Source organism: Simochromis diagramma, unplaced genomic scaffold (genome assembly GCF_900408965.1).
Source record: "Simochromis diagramma unplaced genomic scaffold, fSimDia1.1 OVJJ01000746.1, whole genome shotgun sequence".
Lineage (NCBI taxonomy): Eukaryota > Metazoa > Chordata > Actinopteri > Cichliformes > Cichlidae > Simochromis > Simochromis diagramma.
The window spans coordinates 950,744-973,793 of record NW_024386757.1 but is presented as its reverse complement, the minus strand read 5'-3'; the positions used below and the strand labels follow the sequence as shown (position 1 = coordinate 973,793).

Below are 23,050 nucleotides of genomic sequence, written 5' to 3'. Positions count from 1 at the left end.
GCGTCAATTAAAATGCAGAGTTGTGTATCAAAGGTTTCAGATTTGCACAGCAAACGTTTTTTTGTTTGTTTGTTTTTTTTCACTTCACTTTTGATGGCCTGTCACTTACAATTGGCATATTACACTGTTTACTCTAATATTTCCAGAGTCATTTTCAAATTCAAAAGCATTCTAATGTCCTACTGGGTATAAATGTACGCTGTGACCACAGACCCCTCTGAAACCTGTGCAGCCCACAACTACTGTAAGTGCCCTTTTTAGTATTGCTCTTAGCAAACGGGGAACGTTCCCCAAAGGTTCTCTGACAGTCACACTTTTGTTCTAGGAACATTGGCTGAAGGCTGAAGTGTAAAGCCCCCCGCCCCCAAAGCTTTCCCTCCATGATCACTTATCCATGTGTTTATGGATCATCTTAATGGCTGAAATGGACCTTTAAACACAGTTTGATCAATTAATATAAACTTTATCTGAAAGGAACACTCTTCCTGCAGGGGAACAACTTGACAAGAAACAAATTTAGAGGTTCAAAGTTCAGCTGTGTGTTAACAGGCTGCTATTAACATTAAAACATGTCATGAATATGAAAACAAATCATGAACATGAACTGGCCACTTATGGCGGTTTTGACCCCGTAGAACGCAGTATTTTACGCCAGAGAGTTGCGCCTTGAACGCTCCTTCTGAATGGCGGAAAAAGCGGCGTTTTTCCCAGGCGTTCAAGGCGCTACTCTTTGGCGTAAAATACTGCGTTCAGTCGGGGACAAGTTCTGACTTATTAAACGGCGATTAAACGGTTACGTAATTTCGTAACCAGAAGCGTTAAAGTGGCGAATTTTGTCCTAGACGGTTTGCCATACTATGGTAATAGTGGGGTCACGCACCTACTTCCGGTTCCAGTCTCTCACGACCCTTCTTTCACGCGCCCATTGGCTCCGTTTACGTACAACGTCATTGAATCTGAATGTGCGCGCGGGAGCTTCACACCGAGGAGTTTGAGGAAAACAAGAAAACTGCAAGAAGGTAAGGGCCGAAGTCGCGTAGAAAGGACCACTTTTAGCCCAGTAACTGTAAAAACTAACAGCAACTGTGACAGCAGAGTGCGCGGGCAGCTCGTCCTAGCTTCACGGTGACGGCGCCTAAACATAAACAATGGGCGAATTTGTCGCTAAAGTGTGTTAACGTGAATTTGTCGATTTACTGTGTTAGGAAAAAAAACGTTACATTTTTACTGGGTATTAACAGTGTGTAAGTGTAGATGGAATAGTCTCTTAGATGTTTTAAATGTGAAAAAGACTTAAGTTTGGTTTTAGGGTAGATGAAAAGGTAAAGTAAAAAACCTGCCGTGTGACGATCATGATGAAAACATAGTTGTATCAATCAGCTTTTCCATGCTAGCTCTCTGGCTTAGCTTTCAGTATTAACCGTCAAACAATCAGCAAGCCGAGCGGAACCGATCTGGTTCTCCTTGGATCATGGCGATGAGGAGCGAGGCCAGAGTGGAGGTGGAGGAGGAGGAAAACTACGGGCCACAGCCTCTATCCAGATTGGAGGTACGTATCCGTCCTTAGTGCACTGTGGTTTCTGTAACACCTGATTTTGTGTGCTATAGAAGCTCGGAGCTGTGGGTTCGCTAATCCTGCTCCTCTTGGTCAGATCACTGCCAACTGCTGTTGCATTCAGTTGGGAAGAGATGGGATACATGCACTGCAAAGACCAATGAAACTGATCCACAGATCGGCGGGTGCGATGGTGCTCATTGGTTTCAGTCGTTTTTGTGGCCAGTATGGCTTCATTTGGTGTGTGTGTGATCAAAAATGACTTCATTCACTAAACTTAAATGCAGATGGACAAGTGTGCTTGCTCTTAGTCTGCCGTCTAAACTCAATTTAATACTTTTCTATTATTATGTCACATTCAGGTATGAGGTGAAATTTGGTCACCTTATTTTTTTTGTATGACCTTAAGTACAGAACTATTTAAAACGATCATGGCGTGGATCACAGAGGATCTCAAATCCATCTGCACACTCAGACTGCAAGGATTAAAAAATATGAGTATGGTATGTTCAAAGTATTATGTGACAAAACTGACAACGTTCAAAGTGTAAAGGAAGGTGGTTTCATTACATATACTGAAGTAATTGTAAATGACCTGATTCTTCTTCTACAATGAGCAATAAGCTGATTCTTGGAGCACCAGGTGGAAACCACTGATTGATTCATGGAAGGATCCACCTGTCTTTGAACTTGGGCCTTTTTAAAAAAAAATCTGACTGCAGTTTGTATGCCTATAGTGTTACTGATAGTAAGCTCTGCAACTGGTCAGTAAGACCGAAGAAGCACTTTAAACATTAAATGTATTTGAAGCTTGGATTTAAAATGGGCTGATATGTCAGACAGCATTAGATAATTGCTGAAATATCACTATTGCCATTTATAACGACTGATAAATAAAAATGTAAAAAGTAAAGAGGAGGTAGAAAACTCCTTCAGTGAGTCGTGGTTAATGCATAGATTGTCCACTAGAGGGTGCTCTGCAGCTGCACTGTTTAACACAAACACACCGCTGATATGGAAAGAGCACAAGTGAGTAATCCACAGCTTTTTGTGACAGTGAAACCCATTGATTTCTAAGTAGTTGGGTCTTATTGTGTTTGTAGGGATTCATAAATAACCACATGTAACGTGTGTGTGTGTGGAGGAAAAGTTATCCTGATGCATCAGATTTTTAAATCACCAGATGTTGGTATTGGTTTTAATAATCCTATATCAGTCAGGCTCTAATCAGAATTGAGTGGTGGCATTAAAAAATCCAGATTGTGTCATTTCATTGACTTCCTAAAATTACCGCCCTGTGACACAGGTAAAAAAATAAATAAAAAAATTAAGCCCCGATTTAATGACATTTCTCCTGTTGTCCTCTATGCCTTCACTGCTTGGTCCCTCACCAGGCTCGTATATTGTGTTAAATGAAACTGTCAGTGAGTTTGTTCCTAAAATTCTGTATTTCTTACTAATGCCTTTAAAAGCCAAAAGCCCTCTCTGCATGATATCTCATAAATGGCTCAACTATGTTGTTTATTTTTTAACTGCTCTATCAAAAATTAAACTGGCTTTTAATCATGGAGTGTGCAAGACCCTCCAGCTTCTCGAAAAACTCTTTTTATGAATTTAGCTTCAGCTCTTTGTTTTGATGCCTCTGCACACAGCAATGCGGAATCAGTGCCAGTGACATCAAAAAGCTGGAGGATGCAGGATTCCACACCATTGAAGCAGTGGCCTACGCTCCCAAGAAGGAGCTGCTCAACATCAAGGGCATCAGTGAGGCCAAGGCTGACAAGATCCTGGTAAGGAACGACAGTCGTTTGATTCGGTATCTCAGAGGAATGTGAAAGCTGGGATTGTGTGGAGGAGACTGCATATGGTCATATCTGATTGACAGATAAAACGGATACATCGTAGAGGCACATCAGTGTGCTTCTGTACTTTCTCCAAGTGCTGCTGGTTTGAACATCAGTGCATGCTGTTAAAGAAGACATGGTTTCCACTCAGTAGTAATATCCATGTCGGCCTTAATGGATGTTTTAAAACAGGAAATGAGGAATTCTAATATGAAATGCATCATAGGAATTGAGTTCTTCATGGTCTTCAGCTAGAAGGCTCACAGCTGTTTGGGAGGCTGCAGGCAAAAGTGCCGGGAAAAACCAAAGACACGTTTCCTCAAAGAGCTGCGTCTACACCTGCACATCAGTGCTCAGCCCAAGTGGGCGTGGCCCATTAAGAGGGTCACTGAACCACTACTAAGGTTAGGTCTCACAAATGAAACAGCTGTGAACAAGGTGGTACAAAAATGTAGCAGTGAGAAACATCTGATAGGGGTGTGTGTGTGTGTGTGTGTGTGTGTGTGTTTTTTTTTTTTGATTGGGGGGGGTTTCTTTTAAAGAAAGAGAGCTTCGGATAAGAAGATCTTGAGCCCCTGGTATAACTCTCAGATGTACACTTTTACAGTAGATGGCCTGTAAGCTGGAAAGGAACTGGCATCTCACTAATTTAGAAGATTACCATTTAGCATTGAGCCAAGCATTCCTTTAAGGTCAACTAGTAATAACTTCAAAAATGGTCATAACCATCTGACAAAGGTAACATTATGTACAGCTACTTTCAGTACTGTTAATCAAAGAAAAAGAGTTAATAAATATTTATACACACCTCTCTGTATTTGGATATGAGTTATTATTCATCTCTAGATCTCTTCCACAACGTCTCTTTGTCCCGTCTTCCTCCCTTCAACCCCAACCGGTCGCAGCAGATGGCCACCCATCACCGAGTGTTTCTGCTGGAAGTCTTTTCCTGTCAAAAGGGAGTTTTGCCTTCCCCTGTCACAAAGTGCTTGCTCATAGGGGGTCATCTGAACGTTGTGGGGTCTTTGCTCTCCAAGATAAAGTGTCTCAAGGCCACTGTTGTTTTGATTAGGCCCTGTATAAACAAAACTGAATTGCTTTCATTTACCTTTTCCCTCAGACTGAAGCTGCCAAACTGGTGCCAATGGGCTTCACCACAGCTACTGAGTTCCATCAGAGGAGAGCTGAGATTATCCAGATCTCTACAGGCTCCAAGGAGCTGGACAAACTCCTGCAGGGTTAGTCTAATGTAGCTCATGCTTCATTGAGGAGATCTCCCTGATTAGCAGTTCATAGTTATGCAGCAAACACAATGCCAGTGATGGTTATGTGCCCTAAGCTGGTTTTATTAGATTTAAACTAGGGATGTTCCTCGTGACCACCATTTAAATAAAGGTGCAAACCAAAACAACAAATCATGCAGCCATTTTTTGTTTACTTATCAGAACTTGGGCAGCAGCAGGGAGGCCCAGCCTCGCACATCAAATTTAAACCTTTTTGCTCTCCTACAGGTGGGATTGAGACAGGTTCCATCACAGAGATGTTTGGAGAGTTTCGGACGGGGAAAACCCAGCTGTGCCACACACTCGCCGTCACCTGCCAGGTACAGTGTGTTCAACAAACCTAAGTGGTGCCAGAAGAAGTTAAAAAGCCAGTTTCTATCCATCAGCGTATGTTATGGAGGATCACAAGCAGCTCGCTCAGAAACTTTTAGGATTGCTTTACAAATAAGTTGTTGATCTAGAGAGATGTAACCATGGTGACCGTCCACAGCTACCCATCGATCAGGGAGGCGGAGAAGGCAAAGCCATGTACATCGACACAGAAGGAACCTTCAGACCAGAGAGACTGCTCGCTGTTGCCGAGAGGTGAGATGGTGCTCCTTTGTTTTCAGCATTCAGTTCAGAGGTCAAAGAAGAAGTAACTGACGCAGAATAAAAATCTATAAACCCGTCATTTATTTCCACGTTGTTGATTTTATTACTCTTATTGGAGCTGTATGTGTTGTCTGTCTGTGCTGTCAGGTATGGGCTGGTAGGCAGTGACGTTTTGGATAACGTGGCCTATGCCCGAGCCTTCAACACAGACCACCAGACTCAGCTGCTCTATCAAGCTTCTGCAATGATGGCGGAGTCCAGGTTAGTCACAAACTTACAGACTGTGTAGAAGTGTTCAGGTGAATCATTGAAGGATAGTTATTTTTATTTTTTTTGCCTAATTTCACTTAACCAAAAACTAGGAAGTGCAGTGAGAGGACATGTGGAAACTTGGCTCCACGGTAGGACTGAAAACTGGATGTAAATGTCATGATTTATGTAAGATGCACAGAGCCTATATTGTATAATGGTTTCAACGTGGAATGTCTTCATGTTTGTCCATCAGCTCGAGTGAATTTCTGAATTCAATTTTGAGTTTCAGTTAACCCTAGCTGTGATGGTGAGTTTGGACTGACTCGAGAAATGAAATTGCTTCTCAGTCATTTCTTAAACATTAGTCAGATTAAAAAACGAGAAAAATGCTGAGAAAGTTCACGTTTGATTTGAATCAGATTATAAAATGTCTTGAATCACAAAATCACACAGACAGATTTAATATTTTCCAATGATTGTAGAAGTAACGAAGTAATTTCTTATCCCGATAATAACGATCTGTATCATAATATAGTGCCTTTCTTTGTAAATTCAGTTCATACTTTATACTAATAAACAATAATACTGTTTTCTTTTTTACGTTTAATTGAAATAATCAAAAATGAAATGAATATTGGCCTTAGTGATACACACTGGCTGCCTCTCCTATCATCACTGCTCCTGTACGGTCGTCAGAAAACCAGCCTGTGTGCAAACGTCAGTGTGTGCAGTCTCTGATGAAGTGCACCGTTCAGCTTGTCTAGATATCTGTTGTCGCAGTGAGTGTTGGACAGACACTTGTGATATAAATGTGGGAACCCGACTTGTCGAGTGTTTCGACCAATGTATAAAATTGTAATGGCTGCCATTTTCTCCATGAGTCTTTATTCTATGGTGCGCCACAGGTACAACCCCATTTAGTAACAGTCCCCATTTGTTTTTGCTGGTGGTGACTATTGCAAACTGTCATCTTGCAGTAAACGCTGTGTTTTGCAACACCACGAAATAAATGATAGATGTTTTAATAGGGTATCATCATACAGCCCATCTTAGCTGGTTTGTCTTTTTAATCAAGGAAACTGACTAAAGAGTTGTTTTTTTTTTCTTCATGTAGTCTGTGAAAAGCATGATCTTGTTTGAGTCGTTTCATAATTTATGTATCATAAAGGTTTTTAAGCCCGACTAGGGTCTGACATTGGCATGTCACACATACGATAAAAAACTGTAAGATCTGAGTGTGAACGTGCAGGCTAACACTATTTGTCCCTGTGTTTGTCAGGTATGCTCTGCTGATAGTAGACAGTGCCACAGCTCTGTACAGAACCGACTACTCGGGCAGAGGAGAGCTGTCAGCCAGGCAGGGACACCTGGGCCGTTTCCTGCGTATGCTGCTCAGGCTGGCGGACGAGGTCAGCTCTCACACCCTGACAGATTCTTTAGTTTGAATTGTACACTCCACAAATCAGTGATCGCCTCAGGTGCCAGTAGTGTACAGATACTTGTGTTAACTATACTGTGGTTAAAGTTAAAGTACTAATTGAACTGATATAATAAAAGTAGAAAGTAGGTATTTGGGGCACATCTTGCCCAAGAATATTTGGCATGCAGACTGGAGCAGACGAGTATCGAACTACCAACCTTTCAATTAGTAGGTGACCTGCTCTACCAGCTGAGCTACAGCCACCCCCAATATATAATAAAATCCTATTCAGATCTAATATTATGGATCCCAAATCCGCTGTAGCAGGGTCTCTGTTCACACATGCTGCTTATCAGGCACCTGACTGTCAGCACCTGGGGTATCATGGGCGCATCCAATATGCTCAACTCTGCTGCTCAACCCACAAATGCATTTTCCTTACTAATGTGGCACCCTTTAAAGGAAACTAATAAGCTTTCTAATGGTATACGATTTGTCATCAAGAAGAATTGTTACAAAGAAAGACCAAACACAAATTAGCTTAATTTTTCTTAATCATAAGATCCGTTTTAGTGGTGGAGTGTGGGGAATTAAATCACTTGGAATAATTTCTACTGTGAGTAGATTTAGTGTTTAGGATTTAATCAGCTGAATTTAAGATGATGTAAGCAGACATTCCCTGAGTTATAAAGGTGGAATTCAGTGAGTAAATCTAATCAGCATGATCTCTGAGTGAACTTAGTTGGATCAGATAAAAACATACTGTTTATACTCTGCATGGAGCTTTTCACCATTCTGCACTTGTGAATGGCTGACAAATTTTAGTGTGTGTGTGTGTACACAAAGTTTATAAAGTGTGACTGTTGACAGGTGTTTAAATCTACAATGGATGAGCTGAAGCTGCCTCACTCATGTATGTATCTAAGACATAACTTTTGCCCGACCTGTCAACAGTTTGGCGTTGCTGTGGTGATAACCAACCAAGTGGTAGCACAAGTGGATGGAGCAGCCATGTTTTCTGCAGATCCTAAGAAACCAATCGGCGGCAACATTCTGGCCCACGCCTCCACCACACGGTGTGTTTTTTATTCACGATGGAAGTATGATGTCACCACAGGAAGATGACACTCTAACAGTGCTCTCTTCTTCACAGCCTGTACCTGAGGAAGGGCAGAGGAGAAACGAGGATCTGTAAAATCTATGACTCGCCCTGCTTGCCTGAGGCTGAAGCCATGTTTGCTATCAACGCTGACGGAGTGGGCGATGCCAAGGACTGAAGCAGCAGGATGTGAGACGCACCTGCTGGATCTGCGTGTGTTTGTCTCGTCACACTGTCACGTTTTATTTAATTGTTTGATAAAGACGATCTAGATAGTCTGTGGCGACAGACGCATAACTGTATATATCTATAAAACGTAGGCTGCTCCTGATCTGAAGGGACTTTTTTATTCTAAGACTGCATCAACATGAAGCTGACTAAAGATAAGTCATGAATAAAGAGTTGGATGCAGGAGAGGTCAGCAGTCATTCCATGTAAAGTATTTCAAGTAGATTTTCTTTCTTCATTTCAGATTTAGCTAATGTGTTGCCATAAATGGAAAAAGAACTTTATTAAACAGTATCTGCATTTCACACAGTGCATAATAACGTCTCTGAGTACTGAGTCTTTTTGTCTCACTCCAACAGCAGACACTGCAAAATGGACATGTGATAACATAAACAGTTCAAAAATATTCAACTTCATACTGATGAGCACACAGGGCTCCATGCACTTACAACAGAAACTTCAAACAGCAAGTGGTCCATTTTAAACTACATGTTACACCAGGGAGTCCATAAGGTTTGAAAGAAGCCATTGTGCTTCACCTGATCACACCTGAAGGCCCAATCTTTACACAACAAGCATAATAGTACAGAACCACAGAGTGAAATGGTCTTATTCCAGAGCTTCCTCCTTCCCTTAAAGCTCTGCACGTGTCCCGGGATTAGTAGTTTCAGTCATCAAGCTTGAGTCAGTCGTTTTTCAAACCAAACACAGCATGCCCGTTGAATTCAGATGGGAGGTGCTGAAGAACGTTAAATATAGCAGATTGAATACATGGTGATGCAAAGAAGTTGACAGAAGACAAAAATCACACTCATCCATCAATGAAGGAAAGTTTTTCTGCAGCTCAGCTGTTTCTGGCAGTTAAGTCCTGAAGCTCTGCCTCCAGTTCACATGTTTCTTGATCCTTTGAATAGAAAAGGCATTGTGGTGAAAATGCTGCAGCTATGAATTCAGATGTGGACAGGATGTGTGCTCTTACATTCTCAGTATTTCTAGGCATCTTCAGAGCCAGCTCAGCCCAGTTTGTGGCTTCGGAGATGTTCCCCAGCTCTTTGTGACACTGTAAACCAAACCCAGCCACAGTGAGTTTCACAGTTCCTGATATGACCATCAAAGAAAAAGACCTGACGGCAACAACTGTGCCGTGATTATTACCTGCCTTTTGCCATTTTCAGTTCAGTGTTTTTGGATGTAAATGAACAGACGTGTCAGTAGATATGGGACCTATTAACTCGCATCATCGTCTTTTAGGCATTACAAACATTTCAGTCTCTTCCGGTCCCAGCTTCACTAACTTTAAAGATTCAAAGTGAACTTCCATTTTTCACAAAATAATGAGGACATCATGTTAACTCACATGAATGCAAACATGTAAAAGTCACTGACAGATGATCACAAGAGTCTGCTGTAGGGTGTGAGTTTGGACTTTAGCACTTTAATGTGTGTGAACCATAAATCATAACTGTACAGTGTGAGATCAGCTGATCTGATATTACCTTGGCGATGTAAAGTCTCACAGTCTTGGAGATACCTGGACTGAGCTCCTCTGCCTGCAAGTTAACACAAAAGCATTTCATCCATCAAACATCGTGTGTGTGTGCAGTCACACATCTGCTCAGAAATGGACACAAAATGAGGCTAACTAAGACTTGAGACATACAACATCTACTTTTCTTATTTCCCAGGCCGCACATTCATCTTAAAGAACTGAAGCAAGTGAATAATAAAGACGAGTTGTTCAGAGTCATCCTCCCTCAGTGGTACTGCACCTGTGCATCCGTTGATTATAGCTCCTTCTATAAGCCTATGAGATTCAACTGATTTCTGAGACACGCCCAGTCTGTTACACTGATCCCTCCTCCATCCTACTCCTTCACACTGCCAGTGTGTCCTTATTAGATACAGCACATACTGCACATCATTGCTATAAGCCACGAGGAGAATGTATTTTGGGTCACCAGTCTACCACCGATTTGAACTCAAAAGTCAGGAGATTCATACCTTGAGGAAGCTCTCAAGGGCATCATGCAGGGTGGAGGTGGGGGTGCTCTGGTAGTGGGCAGCAGCTGCCTTCTTTTCCAACCAGTCCAGAGTGGCTACCTACAGACACACAGACAAAGCACTGAAGCGCGCAGAAATCTCTGACATCAGGATGGTATCAGGTGCGTGCAATAACTTCAGAGTCACCTGATAACACCATCTGCCAAGCAGGTAGAAACACATGGGGTCATCATCTCTGAGAGCCAGTGCTCGGTCCAGATGCTCCTAGACGGGGGAATAATGATCACAATAAGTCCAGCTGCTCTACGCCTACACTGCTGCCGTGCAGCAGGTCTGCCTTTCTTACCTTCAATATGCAGCTACTCTTCAGCTTGCTATGCATGCTTTCATGCTGTGAGGTCAGTCCAGCCAGCATGGCAAACCTGGAGCCACAAACAGAAAAAGCAAATGCTCTCTGATGGGAGCTCAAACCCAGTGCTCGCTAGAAGCTCTGTGTTCACAGGGATTTACCATTTGTGACACTCTGCATTCAGGTCATTCTTCTTCAGGGCCAGCTCTGCCTCATCTCGACCTGCAACATGAGCTCACAGGTTAACAACAGCCTGTCTATGAAAAATCAAAGAAAGCATGTCAGGAAGAGTAGTTGTTGTGGTCTGATACGGCAGCATGGTTTCCATCAGTTTGAAGGAGCACATGTAAACTCCTAGCAATGATTCACCCAGTCCACCGGACGGTTAGTATATTATTACTTAAACACTAATATAAAGGTTTTCTACACCCAGACATCTCTGAACACACAACATGTGGAACCTTGAACCAGACAGGTTAGGGCAGCAGAAGACCAGACCAGACCCCTCTCCTGTCAGCTAAGAACAGGGAACTGAGTCAATTTTTGCTGCAACATTCAAATGGTACTTGGTGGAAACGATGCTATGATATCGTTATGAGAGGCTCTGTAATACTGTACAACAGATTAATGGGACAGCAGCGCAGAGGCTTCAGAACTCGCCTTAGAATCCTCTGGTTTCCATTAAATAATCCAGTGACAGTTGTCAGTATTTTATTTGCTTTCGTTTGATAACTAGAAACATTTCAGCAAATGCTTTGTGGCAACTGTCACTGTTCAGGCTTGGATAGAATCTAAGAATAAGGACATTTAGCCCAAAGAGCCAAACTTCAGAGATTCCTCACTAATAGTATTTGAAGCTTTTTGTAAGGTGCAGTAACAGTATGTGTTTGTCCATTACCCTGCTGTGCATAGGTCTTCTTCTCCTGTTTGTCTTCAGTGGAGTCATACATATCCCTGTAGGCTCGAGCCAGTCGCCATAGAAACTCCCTGCTGTCTCCATACTGCAGACCCAAAGAGAGGAAAAAAAGGAAAAAGAGCTCTTCTTAGACGAGCACCAGCTTACATCAGTGAACTTTTACAGACACACGTTTCCAGCAGGTCGCTGAGGTCATGTAATGTGGGGCCTACTCGTTGTGCATCATACGAGGATTAAAGCTGATGGTGACAGAGCTTTTTGTCACCCTGGTTCCAGAAACTGAAGCTCTCTCCCTCTGAGCTTGAGATCTGTTGACTGACTGGTCTCTTTTAAGAAATAACTAAAAACTCACCTTTGAGACATACATTTAGTTAACTCTTTCTTTTTTAATACTCTGATATTTTTGTTGTGAAGCACTTGAGTACGAGCTCAGTCAGACTGTGTTTGTCTGTAGTTCTGACTCGGGTGAAGATCGGAACACATTTTATTGCTAAAAAATTCCAAAGTGTTCCATAGTTTTCATACATGTATATTTTATTTTAATTTTATTTAAGATATGAGCAGTGCCTTTTCCCTTTGAGACCATTATTTGATTTGAATTTTCATTGGTTCACTTGATATATTTATTCTTCTACGTCTGCTCTTTGCAATGACCCATTGTCACAAACAACACTCATATCAAATCAGCGTTAATGGTCATTACACGCATCATTAGCTTCTTGTCATGTGACCACCAACAAGCATCCTGTTACTCACTTCTGCTCTGTTGTCCATTAGTAGTCGAAAGCCTTCTGCTTTTAAACTGGCATCTCCTGTGTGGAGGATGTCACTCTGAGCCAGGAGGAGAGCCAGCTCCCCACTGGGAACCTCGCTCATTAGCTCCTCCTCATCATCATCTTCCAGCCCCCTCTCTTCAAGCTCTTCCTCTTGGGAGACATCCTGGCGGAGGGTAAGGACTGTGGCACAGCTCTTGTCCTCATCCTCAGACTCTTGCTCAGGCTCCTGCTCACCCTCCTCTCTGTCCGTGTCACGATCAGTGTAGTCTGATTCGGCATAGGCCGTGGAGTACCTGGGATACAGCGAAGACCACCTCATATTTATTTGGTGACTATACAGGGAGTGCAGAATTATTAGGCAAATGAGTATTTTGTCCACATCATCCTCTTCATGCATGTTGTCTTACTCCAAGCTGTATAGGCTCGAAAGCCTACTACCAATTAAGCATATTAGGTGATGTGCATGTCTGTAATGAGAAGGGGTGTGGTCTAATGACATCAACACCCTATATCAGGTGTGCATAATTATTAGGCAACGTCCTTTCTTTTGGCAAAATGGGTCAAAAGAAGGACTTGACAGGCTCAGAAAAGTCAAAAATAGTGAGATGTCTTGCAGAGGGATGCAGCAGTCTCAAAATTGCAAAGCTTCTGAAGCGTGATCATCGAACAATCAAGCGTTTCATTCAAAATAGTCAACAGGGTCGCAAGAAGCGTGTGGAAAAACCAAGGCGCAAAATAACTGCCCATGAACTGAGAAAAGTCAAGCGTGCAGCTGCCAAGATGCCACTTGCCACCAGTTTGGCCATATTTCAGAGCTGCAACATCACTGGAGTGCCCAAAAGCACAAGGTGTGCAATACTCAGAGACATGGCCAAGGTAAGAAAGGCTGAAAGACGACCACCACTGAACAAGACACGCAAGCTGAAACGTCAAGACTGGGCCAAGAAATATCTCAAGACTGGTTTTTCTAAGGTTTTATGGACTGATGAAATGAGAGTGAGTCTTGTTGGGCCAGATGGATGGGCCCGTGGCTGGATTGGTAAAGGGCAGAGAGCTCCAGTCCGACTCAGACGCCAGCAAGGTGGAGGTGGAGTACTGGTTTGGGCTGGTATCATCAAAGATGAGCTTGTGGGGCCTTTTCGGGTTGAGGATGGAGTCAAGCTCAACTCCCAGTCCTACTGCCAGTTTCTGGAAGACACCTTCTTCAAGCAGTGGTACAGGAAGAAGTCTGCATCCTCCAAGTAAAACATGATTTTCATGCAGGACAATGCTCCATCACACGCGTCCAAGTACTCCACAGCGTGGCTGGCAAGAAAGGGTATAAAAGAAGAAAAACTAATGACATGGCCTCCTTGTTCACCTGATCTGAACCCCATTGAGAACCTGTGGTCCATCATCAAATGTGAGATTTACAAGGAGGGAAAACAGTACACCTCTCTGAACAGTGTCTGGGAGGCTGTGGTTGCTGCTGCACGCAATGTTGATGGTGAACAGATCAAAACACTGACAGATTCCATGGATGGCAGGCTTTTGAGTGTCCTTGCAAAGAAAGGTGGCTATATTGGTCGCTGATTTGTTTTTGTTTTGTTTTTGAATGTCAGAAATGTATATTTGTGAATGTGGAGATGTTATATTGGTTTCACTGGTAAAAATAAATAATTGAAATGGGTATATATTTGTTTTTTGTTAAGTTGCCTAATAATTATGCACAGTAACAGTCACCTGCACACACAGATATCCCCCTAAAATAGCTAAAACTAAAAACAAACTAAAAACTACTTCCAAAAACATTCAGCTTTGATATTAATGAGTTTTTTGGGTTCATTGAGAACATGGTTGTTGTTCAATAATAAAATTATTCCTCAAAAATACAACTTGCCTAATAATTCTGCACTCCCTGTAAATATGTTCTCAAGGATTTCATCCAGGTTTTATGTATTCACTATTTCTGTAGATAGTTTTTGTTTCACAGCACGTTCTGAAATATAAGTCTCTGACATTTCTGCCACTGTTCCAATCAGAGGTGATCCGGTTGAGGTATGTGTTATTCCAAACATTGAAAGTCTATATTTTATTTTGAAAGGTCAATGCTGCCGACCTTCCTGTTTCCTGTCATTGTCAGCTGGCTGTCAATGAATGGCAGCCAGCTGACAGGAGACCCTGAGAACCCCTTAACAGCACCGTGCGAGCCTGTCTTCACATAGGGAAACACAGAAAAAGGGACCATGCTGCCTCGTTAGCATGTACCAAACGCTGCATCAAAAACCTGAACAATAATAATAGTTTGATGAATTAGTCCCATTCTGGAAAAGAACACAACACTGTTTAAGATACGAGCTGGAGACTCCAGTGAGAGTTAGCATCTCTAATTGTCTTACAAATTAACAGCAATAAGCTTATGACGCCTGCAAACAAACCCATTTAAAAAGCCACACACTTGAATCCTTGCCCGACTAAAGCAGCGTACTACAAAGCCAGATTATTGGCTTAGTGAGCTCTGTCAAGTTTTCTGTGTCATGAAAGTGGCTGTTTTACCTGGTTCAATCACCATGGTAACTTTGGCTAAACACTAACATGGAGAGGAGCAAGTTTCTGTTCAGAGTGTGGATTTAAAATCGTCTGGAAGCGCCATGTTTTCACTGATTCTCATTGAACTTGCATCATGTTTTCAGTGCTTTTAAGTAAAGAGTCTCTGCATCTATGCAGGTTTTAGTCGTACCTGACTACAACCACTGAATGGAGCTCAGCATTGAGCCAGGAACTCCTCGTGGCCCCGGGAGCTAATTGTGGCTCCATGAGCTCCTCCTGTATTACTTATTCATGCATTGTCTAAATAACCTGTTGTGATATACGATTCTAATCTGCTGATCAGCCTCTTTCACTCTGCTGGAACTGCAGCTGCAACAACACAGAACACATGTTCAATGAATCTCATTCATTTCACTGTGATCTACGCCAAACGTCAGTGATTTCCATGTCTTCTTTATCAGGCTTCTGTAAACTGGAATTAAAATATTTATTTTACCACTCAGAAATCACCAGATTAATGATTTTCTGCAGCATTCATCTCTTGCCTGATTTACAACGCATTTTAATTTCTTTCGAGATTTTTCATCACTATTGCATCACCATCACCAGGCAACATCTCTGATTGGAGTAGGTGACACTCGGAGGGATCATTTAATGTGGAAGAAGAGTTACATGAGCCTCAGAAAGCCCAATTTCACTGAGACAGCTCATGACCACTGTTGTGACACCTGCTATATTTTACAGAGCAAGCCTGGCTATGTTGACCTTTGTTTGTAGAGTACCCCTCAGAGACATTTTATCACATGGTTTGTCCAGAAGATCTTATTCAGCTATCCTCTTTCAAGTCCTTTCACTGCAGCCTACAGCTGAACAGAGTCTGGTGTAAAGCTGAGGGCCGTCTTCATGGTAAGCTGCTAACTACATTAACCATCATTTAAGATCCTTCTTACACCTTCAGATGTCTACAGGCATGTCTGTAACCAGGCTATGGCTCCCTGGTGAAAATCTATTAACACGCACATAAATAAAAATAATGAGCCTTTACCTTAATAATGTTCAAGTAGAGTGAAAACAAGCAGAACATATATCATTTCCTTTTCAAACAGGGACTGAACCACAGTGAGCTTCTTAGTGTTTTCAGACTGAAGAGTTTCTGTTTTCTTGTCATGTGACTTATGTTACCTAGTTCACACTGCCTGCCTTGCAGAGAAACAGCATATCTATGGATCTTTGCTGTGCAGAGACAGGAAGAGAACACAGTGTCTGTAGTTGAAACAGTCATGCCCGATGCCCATAAACTACTTGCTGATCAAAATCAAAGTTCACACAGGCCTCTGGGAAATATCCTGCTGCTCCCAGTGAAGGTCTGTGTACAAAACACCTGACGCATAATGTAAGAATTTATCAAAAATGAGTAAAGCATACTGTGCTGAGCCAATGACATACCCCCCTTCACTGGTCTCTCCACAGGTGCTGGCCATGCCCTGGCTGGCAGTGAAGTAGGTAGAGCTGGACGAGTCGGCACGCTCTCTGTGGACCGCATGACGCCGCCGCCGTACACGCTGGCTGTCCTCCACTCCCTTTCTGAATGGGAGGAGGATCATTACCCAAACAGCCCAAACAGTTCTCATATAAGCACTCAGCCCCCTGATATGCACACTTAACAATGTGATGCACCTAAATTACTTTTTTGAAACTGAAACCCACATGTGTATTTGTGCAGATGGGAAATCCAACTGGAACGAGCAAAACGCAAACTTTGGGTTGATTCTGTTCACCTACACGTGGCGTTTCCAGTCTCAGCTGAGTGCAGGTTTCCAACCTTATAAACAGTGAGTGACGAGACGTTTCTCCCACTGAAAACGTGACCCACAGCTGAACAGAATCCACCTTTTGGGATTTACATACCTGGATGATTGTGCATGCATCAAGACACAAACTTTGGAACAGTGTTTACTAAGACTGAAGATTTCCAGGGTCCATTTACTACCACATGATCTCAACCACATCCCAAATTATTAATCTTTGTTTTGAGGATTTTTTATTCCAAACTGATACATTACTGTGCAAAGGTTTTGAGCCGGTCCTCATTTCAATACATTTGACTTCCAGACTTTGTCTTTTTTAAAGCAGTCTTGTTCTCCAGCTTTGCAGATCCTGTTTATTTGTTTGTTAAGCTTCTGTACTCTGAAATATGAATCATTAAAGCATAAAAAGAAACCTAACTTGAGGGATGAACCAGTGATGTCTCACATGTACAGATGACTTAGCAAAGAACCAAGTTTGATGCAAAAAACAAAAACATATTATTTGTTCCATTACTTTACTCAAATCGATGAAAAATATCAAAGATAACACAGCATGAAAGACACTAAACAGTTAGTAGATGGAGGATTTGGATTCTTGATCCAGTGTCATCTGAAAGTGTCTGCTTGGAAACACACTGACAATGCAGTAAAAGCATACTTGGATACAAAAACATGCAGTGGAGAACTATCAGTCATGGATGGGCCTCCCCAGAGCCCTACCTCAATATTATTGAAGCAACGTGGAATCATCCACACAAAGAAGAGCTTTGTCCTTCAGGAAGCAAGGAGTGCTGTTCCTGAAGACTACTTAAAGAGATGACAGGAAGCTGCCTCAGCTGAAGAATAAAGGTGCTCACACCAAATACTGACTATGGCCCAGTAAAGAACTGAGGGGCGACACAAGACCTCTGCACAGTACTGCAGGACAGATTCTATGTAGCTCACCATAGTTCAACTCACTTGACATCCTGAATGATCTGCCAGGCAATGTCCTGTAGACCTCCCCTGAGCTCAGCTACCTCTGAACGTAGAGACGCCACGCAGTTTAGCACTTGGTCCAGCTGGTTTCTCAGCTCCAGTTGCTGCTCTGGGGAAAGTCCCTGAACCACAGCCTCCACTGCTGCCAGAGCCTGCTGCTGGGCCTCCATCTCTGAAGACGGAGACAGGAGTTACTTGTTTCAATTTAATAAGTACTGTACCCATATCTGCAACCTGCCTCCAGGTTGCAGTGACAATGATACTTGTGGCCTGGGCTATCTGGAATACCTCCACTGGGAGATTTTAGTCAGCACAAAAGGCATTACAACTTAATATACAGGTACAGTTAACCTATTAATCAGTTTATAACAATAATGTAAATCTTATTTTTAAAATGCCAGTCTGAAAAGGAGACGTGCTATGATTTGTTTTACACTTGAATACATGGAAATAAAAGCCAGTCTCAAGTCAGACTCTGGTCAGTATATCCAAAAGTGTTTGGCCAGAAACGGTTGCCTTTCTTTAAACTATTGTAAATGAGTTCTTACAGTGTATCCAACATATCCACTCTCATGAATGACATCAGGCCATTCTGAGCCAGAAAGAACATTCCCATCATATCAGAATCAGAAAACCTGTTGACTGCAGTCTCCTTAAAGGTCCTACACATAGAGCATCCTGAAAAATGGAGACGTCCCTTTCTGGAACAAACACTAGCCTGGCCATCACCGCGATAAGAAAGACGTGATACTAAATATTCAGTGACGTTGTCATGTTAAATTGAATCCATGGCAACCATGTAGCTCATGGTTATCCTGGGCAGCTGAGGTCAGTGCCAGCCTACCCTGGGCATCCAGTGTGTCCCCCAGCAGCGCTCCTCCATCCTCCCCGATGAATAGCCGGGCCGCTGGCCGTGTCTCCAGCACAAGGCTCTGGGACCTCCTCCTGCTGATCTGCCTGTAAACTAAGAAGGCAATCAAGCCCAAACCGGCCGTGGCCCCGACAGCCAGCCCGACTAACCCGTTCCTCCCGAGCGGCACGCTCATGACTCTACACGATGCCCATTCCTACGCTGGTTCCGAACAAATAACCACTCTTACGTCATCAACGTAGACGCCTTGGAGTCAGAATAGCGCTTCAGAATCTGAGACTGCACACGCACGACTGAGCGTGCGCAGCTTCACCTTCCTCGGAAGGAAAGCCTTAGCTGTGTGTGCCCAAGGCTCTATCGCTACAACCTGGACCACACAGTCAACATGCACCGCTGTGACGTTACTGAAACACAGCAGCCGTATGAGCCCACAGCAGGGGAAAGGAAAAGAACTTCCGGTGACACCTTACAAAATAAAGTGTGTTTGAGATGGAGGCCTACAAGAATACCTCTGAGTATGAATGATTGTGTCTAAATTCTCTCTTAAATTCTGTAACGGCACAGTCACATAATATTGTTGATCATTTAGGCATTTGAATATAAAAATACATCAATGACACAAAAGGCTTCCCAGCAACAGGAACCTTCAGGGAATGTTCCTGACATGGTTATGAAGGTCGGGCTTTAGGGAAAAACATTCTCTGATAGTTATTTTGTTGAAACTTTACGCTACATATTTCACATAACACAGTAACTAAATAAAAGTCTGTTTCCGAGTTAGTAGTATAAAATGCTCATTCGTTTGTTTCATCGTAATGTTTTGATTCCCAGTTCAAATGATGTTGACATCCTTATATAACTGAACTAAACTGAAAGGTGTAGGGCTGGATCAGGTGCCCCTGAATCCTCCTTTACTTATGCTGCAATAGGTGTTGGCTGCTGGGGGATTCCAATGATGCACTGGGTGTTTCTTCTTCAGTCACTATGTGTTAATAGACCTCTCTGCACTGAATCATACTTGTTATTAATCTCTGGCTCTCTTCCACTGCATGTCTTTCATCCTGTCTTCCTTCTCCCACCCCAACCGGTCGTGCCAGATGGCCGCCCCTCCCTGAGCCTGGTTCTGCCGAAAGGTTCTTCCTGATAAAAGGGAGTTTTTCTTTCCCAGTGTCGCCAAAGTGCTTGCTCATACGGCGTCATATGATTGTTGGTTTTTTCTCTGTATGTATTATTGTAAAGTCTACCTTACTATATAAGGCACCTTGAGGTGTCTGTTTTTGGGATTTGGCCCTGTATAAATAAAATTGAATTGAAATTAAAATGTATATAGACTACACATTTCAGTTTAGTTTTTTTGTTTGAAAATGTTTCCTTTCAGTCTTTAGTAGCTGAGTAGTTTTTTTACACTTGTTGGGTGGGATGATAACTGAATGGTTTTTGTAGCTTGAATTGCGCAAGATTTTGGTGATGGAGTTTTTATTATGAATGAATGATGAATTTTTATGAATTATTATGTCTATTTTTTATGCTTAAGGACAACAGATGGAAATTAGCCCTTGGCTATAATCTGGTATGTTTACATTCATGTAATTTTTTTTTTTTTACATTTATGTTCATTAACATGCACTGTCCTAAATAAATAAATAAATAAATAAATAAATAAAAATAAAGATTTGTTGGGCGCATAAATGAAGAAGTTCAGAAAAGGAATTATTATGCAAACACAACACTTGTTGAAGGAATTCCACTGGCAAATATGAAGTCATCACAGTTTCAGTATTGAGTAATAAATATCCAGGCTGGTTAGGCAGACACATTTGACCAAACAGCAAACACAGGTACATAAGAGTTTTCTTTGTTTGTTTTGTATTTTTTTTCCCCCTATACAGCACAATGGATGATTTCAAATCAAACAAGCAAGATGTGTGAAAAAGTGTGACTAGTTTAGGATAAAGTTATGATAGGGTCAAAATTAATGGAATGACTGCACGAAGAGCAGTTTGCTAGCCTGATGATCCCCGTTCCCTTGTTATTGTGTGATGAATTCATATAAAAGATCTGGAGTTGATTCCAAGAGCTGATCTTGCATTTCATAGTTTTTAACATGAACTCTTTAGGCCCAAAGAGTTGATGCAAGTGAAGGATGCTATAATTAAGCTGAAAAACTATAATAGCAAAAAAGCAACAAATTTACAATTGTGAAAATTCATATTAACATTAATAATTAACATCCTGAATTACATTAGTCCAGCCAAGAATTAATAAATGCATGAACTAGTTTTTCAGCATCACTCTGAGACAGGGTATTTCTAATTTTAGAGATGTTACCCAAATGGAAGAAAGAATGTGCATTGAAGGACATATCCTGGTCAAAAATGATTCCAAGGTTCCTCACAGCGTTACTGGAGGCCAAGGTAATGCCATCCAGAGTAAGAATCTGGTTAGATACCATATTTCTAAGATTTTCAGGGCCGAGTACAATAACCTCAGTTTTATCTGAATTAAGGAGCAGAAAGTTAGCGGCCATCCAGGTCTTTATGTCTTTAAGACATTCCTGCAGTTTAACTAATTGGTGTGTGTTATCTGGCTTCATGGATAGATAGAGCTGGGTGTCATCAGCATAGCAGTGAAAATGTATGCTATGTCTTCTGATGATACTGCCTAAAGGAAGGATGTATAATGTAAACAGAATTGGTCCTAGCACTGAACCCTGTGGAACTCCATAATTAACCTCAGTGTGTGAAGAGGACTCAACATTTACATGAACAAATTGGAGTCTATTAGATAGATATGATACAAACCACTGCAGTGCAGTACCTGTAATATGTACAGCATGCTCTAATCGCTCTAATAGAATATTATGGTCAACAGTATTGAACGCTGCACTGAGGTCTAGCAGGACTGAGATGAGTCCACTGTCAGAGGCCATAAGAAGATGATTTGTAACCTTCACTAAAGCTGTTTCTGTGCTGTGATGAACTCTGACACCTGACTGAAACTCTTCAAATAAGCCATTCCGCTGCAGATGATCTGTTAGCTGTTTGACTACTTCTTCAATGATTTTTTATATGAAAGGAAGGTTAGAGATTGGCCTATAATTAGCTAAGAGATGGCTAGAGATGGCTTTTTAAGTAACAGTTTAACTACAGTCAGCTTGAAGGCCTGTGGTGCTTTGCTGATTATTAGAGATAGGTTGATCATATTTAAGATCGAAGAATTAATTAATGGCAGGACTTCTTTGAGCAGTTTTGTAGGAATGGGGTCTAAAAGACACGTTGATGGTTTGGAGGAAGTAATTATTGAAGTTAACTCAGAAAGATCAATTGGAGAAAAAGAGTCTAAATGAATATCAATTCATGAAAGTAGCTGTAGATAATATTACATCTGTGGGATGATTACTGGTAATTTTTTCTCTAATGGTTAAAATTTTAGTTGTGAAGAAGTTCATGAAGTCATTACTAGTTAATGTTAAATGGTTGATTCAACAGTGCTCTTACTTTTGTCAGCCTGGCTACAGTGCTGAAGAGAAACCTGGGGTCATTCTTATTTTCTTCAATCAATGATGAATAGTAAGATGTTCTGGCTTTGCGGAGGGCTTTCTTATAAAGCAACAAGCTATTTCTCCAGGCTAAATGATGATCTTCTAAATGTGTGACATGTCATTTCCTCTCCAGCTTACAAGTTATCTGCTTTAAGCTACGTGTTTGAGAATTATACCACGGAGTAAAGTACTTCTGATTTGAAGGTGCATTTTTCACAGGAGCTACAGTATCCACAGTCATACGTGGTGAGGAGGTAAAATTATTATTAACAAGATAATCGACCTCTGTTGGAGTAGCATTCAGGTAGCTGCTCTGCTCTGTGTTGGTACAGGGCATTGAAGATGATAACAATGGGTGGATTATATTCTTAAACTTAGTTACAGCACTTTCAGAAAGACATCTACTGTGATAAAGTCTACTCTCCACTGCTGTGTAATCAATTATTGAAAATTTAAATGTAATCAGAAAATTATCCAACAAGAGTGGCTTCTCAGGAAACACTGTTAAATGTTCAGTTTCTATGCCATATGTTAAAACAAGATCTAGAGTGTGATTAAAGTGGTGGGTGGGTTCTTTTACATTTTGAGAGAAATCAATTGAGTCTAATAACAGATCAAATGCTGTGTTGAGGCTGTCATTTTTAGCATCTACATGGATGTTAAAATCACCCACAATAGGAAAACAGACAGAAACTCTGTGTAAGGCCCAGGTGGACGATAGATGATAACAAATAAGACTGGCTTTTGAGTTTTACAGCTGGGGTAGACAAGACTAAGCATCGGGCTTTCAAACGAATTAAAAGTCTGTCTTGGGCTTTGGCTGATTAATAGGCTGGTGTGGAAAATTGCTGCCACACCGCCCCCTCAGCCTGTGCTTCGAGGTTTCTGATAGTTAGAATGACTCGGGGGTGTTGATTCATTTAAACTAATATAATCATCCTGCTCTAACCAGGTTTCTGTAAAGCAGAATAAATTGATTTGTTGATCAATTCCCTACACTGCTCTG

The 23,050-nt window shown here is 41.7% G+C and overlaps 2 protein-coding genes across 5 annotated transcripts; one reads left to right on the top strand and one right to left on the bottom strand.

Moving 5' to 3' along the window:
* Nucleotides 1–827: 827 nt before the first annotated feature.
* On the top strand, nt 828–8,587 carry LOC120730648 (DNA repair protein RAD51 homolog B). 2 transcript variants are annotated; one of them, XM_040027098.1, is made up of 10 exons: nt 828–1,019; nt 1,408–1,549; nt 3,208–3,345; nt 4,520–4,637; nt 4,911–5,002; nt 5,173–5,267; nt 5,424–5,537; nt 6,808–6,937; nt 7,903–8,024; nt 8,102–8,587. In XM_040027098.1, exons 2-10 carry the CDS (start codon nt 1,472–1,474, stop codon nt 8,223–8,225), a joined length of 1,011 nt encoding a protein of 336 aa, XP_039883032.1. In that variant the 5' UTR covers nt 828–1,019; nt 1,408–1,471; the 3' UTR covers nt 8,226–8,587. The 2 variants fall into 2 exon arrangements, with proteins under 2 accessions (XP_039883032.1, XP_039883039.1); XM_040027105.1 differs by lacking the exon at nt 828–1,019 and adding an exon at nt 1,084–1,322.
* Nucleotides 8,534–18,954, bottom strand: rmdn3 (regulator of microtubule dynamics 3). Of its 3 annotated transcripts, XM_040027077.1 has the most exons (13): nt 18,772–18,954; nt 18,477–18,711; nt 17,615–17,804; nt 16,293–16,430; nt 12,298–12,610; nt 11,524–11,626; nt 10,787–10,847; nt 10,623–10,698; nt 10,463–10,540; nt 10,277–10,375; nt 9,772–9,825; nt 9,255–9,335; nt 8,534–9,179 (listed from the first exon to the last, which is right to left on the bottom strand). In XM_040027077.1, the coding sequence occupies exons 2-13, from the start codon at nt 18,676–18,678 to the stop codon at nt 9,120–9,122; spliced, it is 1,455 nt and encodes a 484-aa protein (XP_039883011.1). In that variant the 5' UTR covers nt 18,679–18,711; nt 18,772–18,954; the 3' UTR covers nt 8,534–9,119. The 3 variants fall into 3 exon arrangements, with proteins under 3 accessions (XP_039883011.1, XP_039883001.1, XP_039883019.1); XM_040027067.1 differs by having other exon boundaries at nt 18,477–18,953; XM_040027085.1 differs by lacking the exons at nt 18,477–18,711; nt 18,772–18,954 and adding an exon at nt 18,268–18,461.
* Between the last annotated feature and the right edge of the window lie 4,096 nt (nt 18,955–23,050).

Excerpts from the sequence above, each read along its gene's own strand:
- LOC120730648 (XM_040027098.1), top strand. The coding sequence starts at position 1,472 with ATGGCGATGAGGAGCGAGGCCAGAGTGGAGGTGGAGGAGGAGGAAAAC. Across the intron at positions 3,346-4,519 it reads CCAAGGCTGACAAGATCCTG|ACTGAAGCTGCCAAACTGGT; the intron begins GTAAGGAACGAC and ends CTTTTCCCTCAG. Across the intron at positions 5,268-5,423 it reads CTGCTCGCTGTTGCCGAGAG|GTATGGGCTGGTAGGCAGTG; the intron begins GTGAGATGGTGC and ends CTGTGCTGTCAG.
- rmdn3 (XM_040027077.1), bottom strand. The coding sequence starts at position 18,678 with ATGAGCGTGCCGCTCGGGAGGAACGGGTTAGTCGGGCTGGCTGTCGGG. Across the intron at positions 17,805-18,476 it reads GGACACACTGGATGCCCAGG|AGATGGAGGCCCAGCAGCAG; the intron begins GTAGGCTGGCAC and ends CTCCGTCTTCAG. Across the intron at positions 9,826-10,276 it reads CCCTTGAGAGCTTCCTCAAG|GCAGAGGAGCTCAGTCCAGG; the intron begins GTATGAATCTCC and ends GTTAACTTGCAG.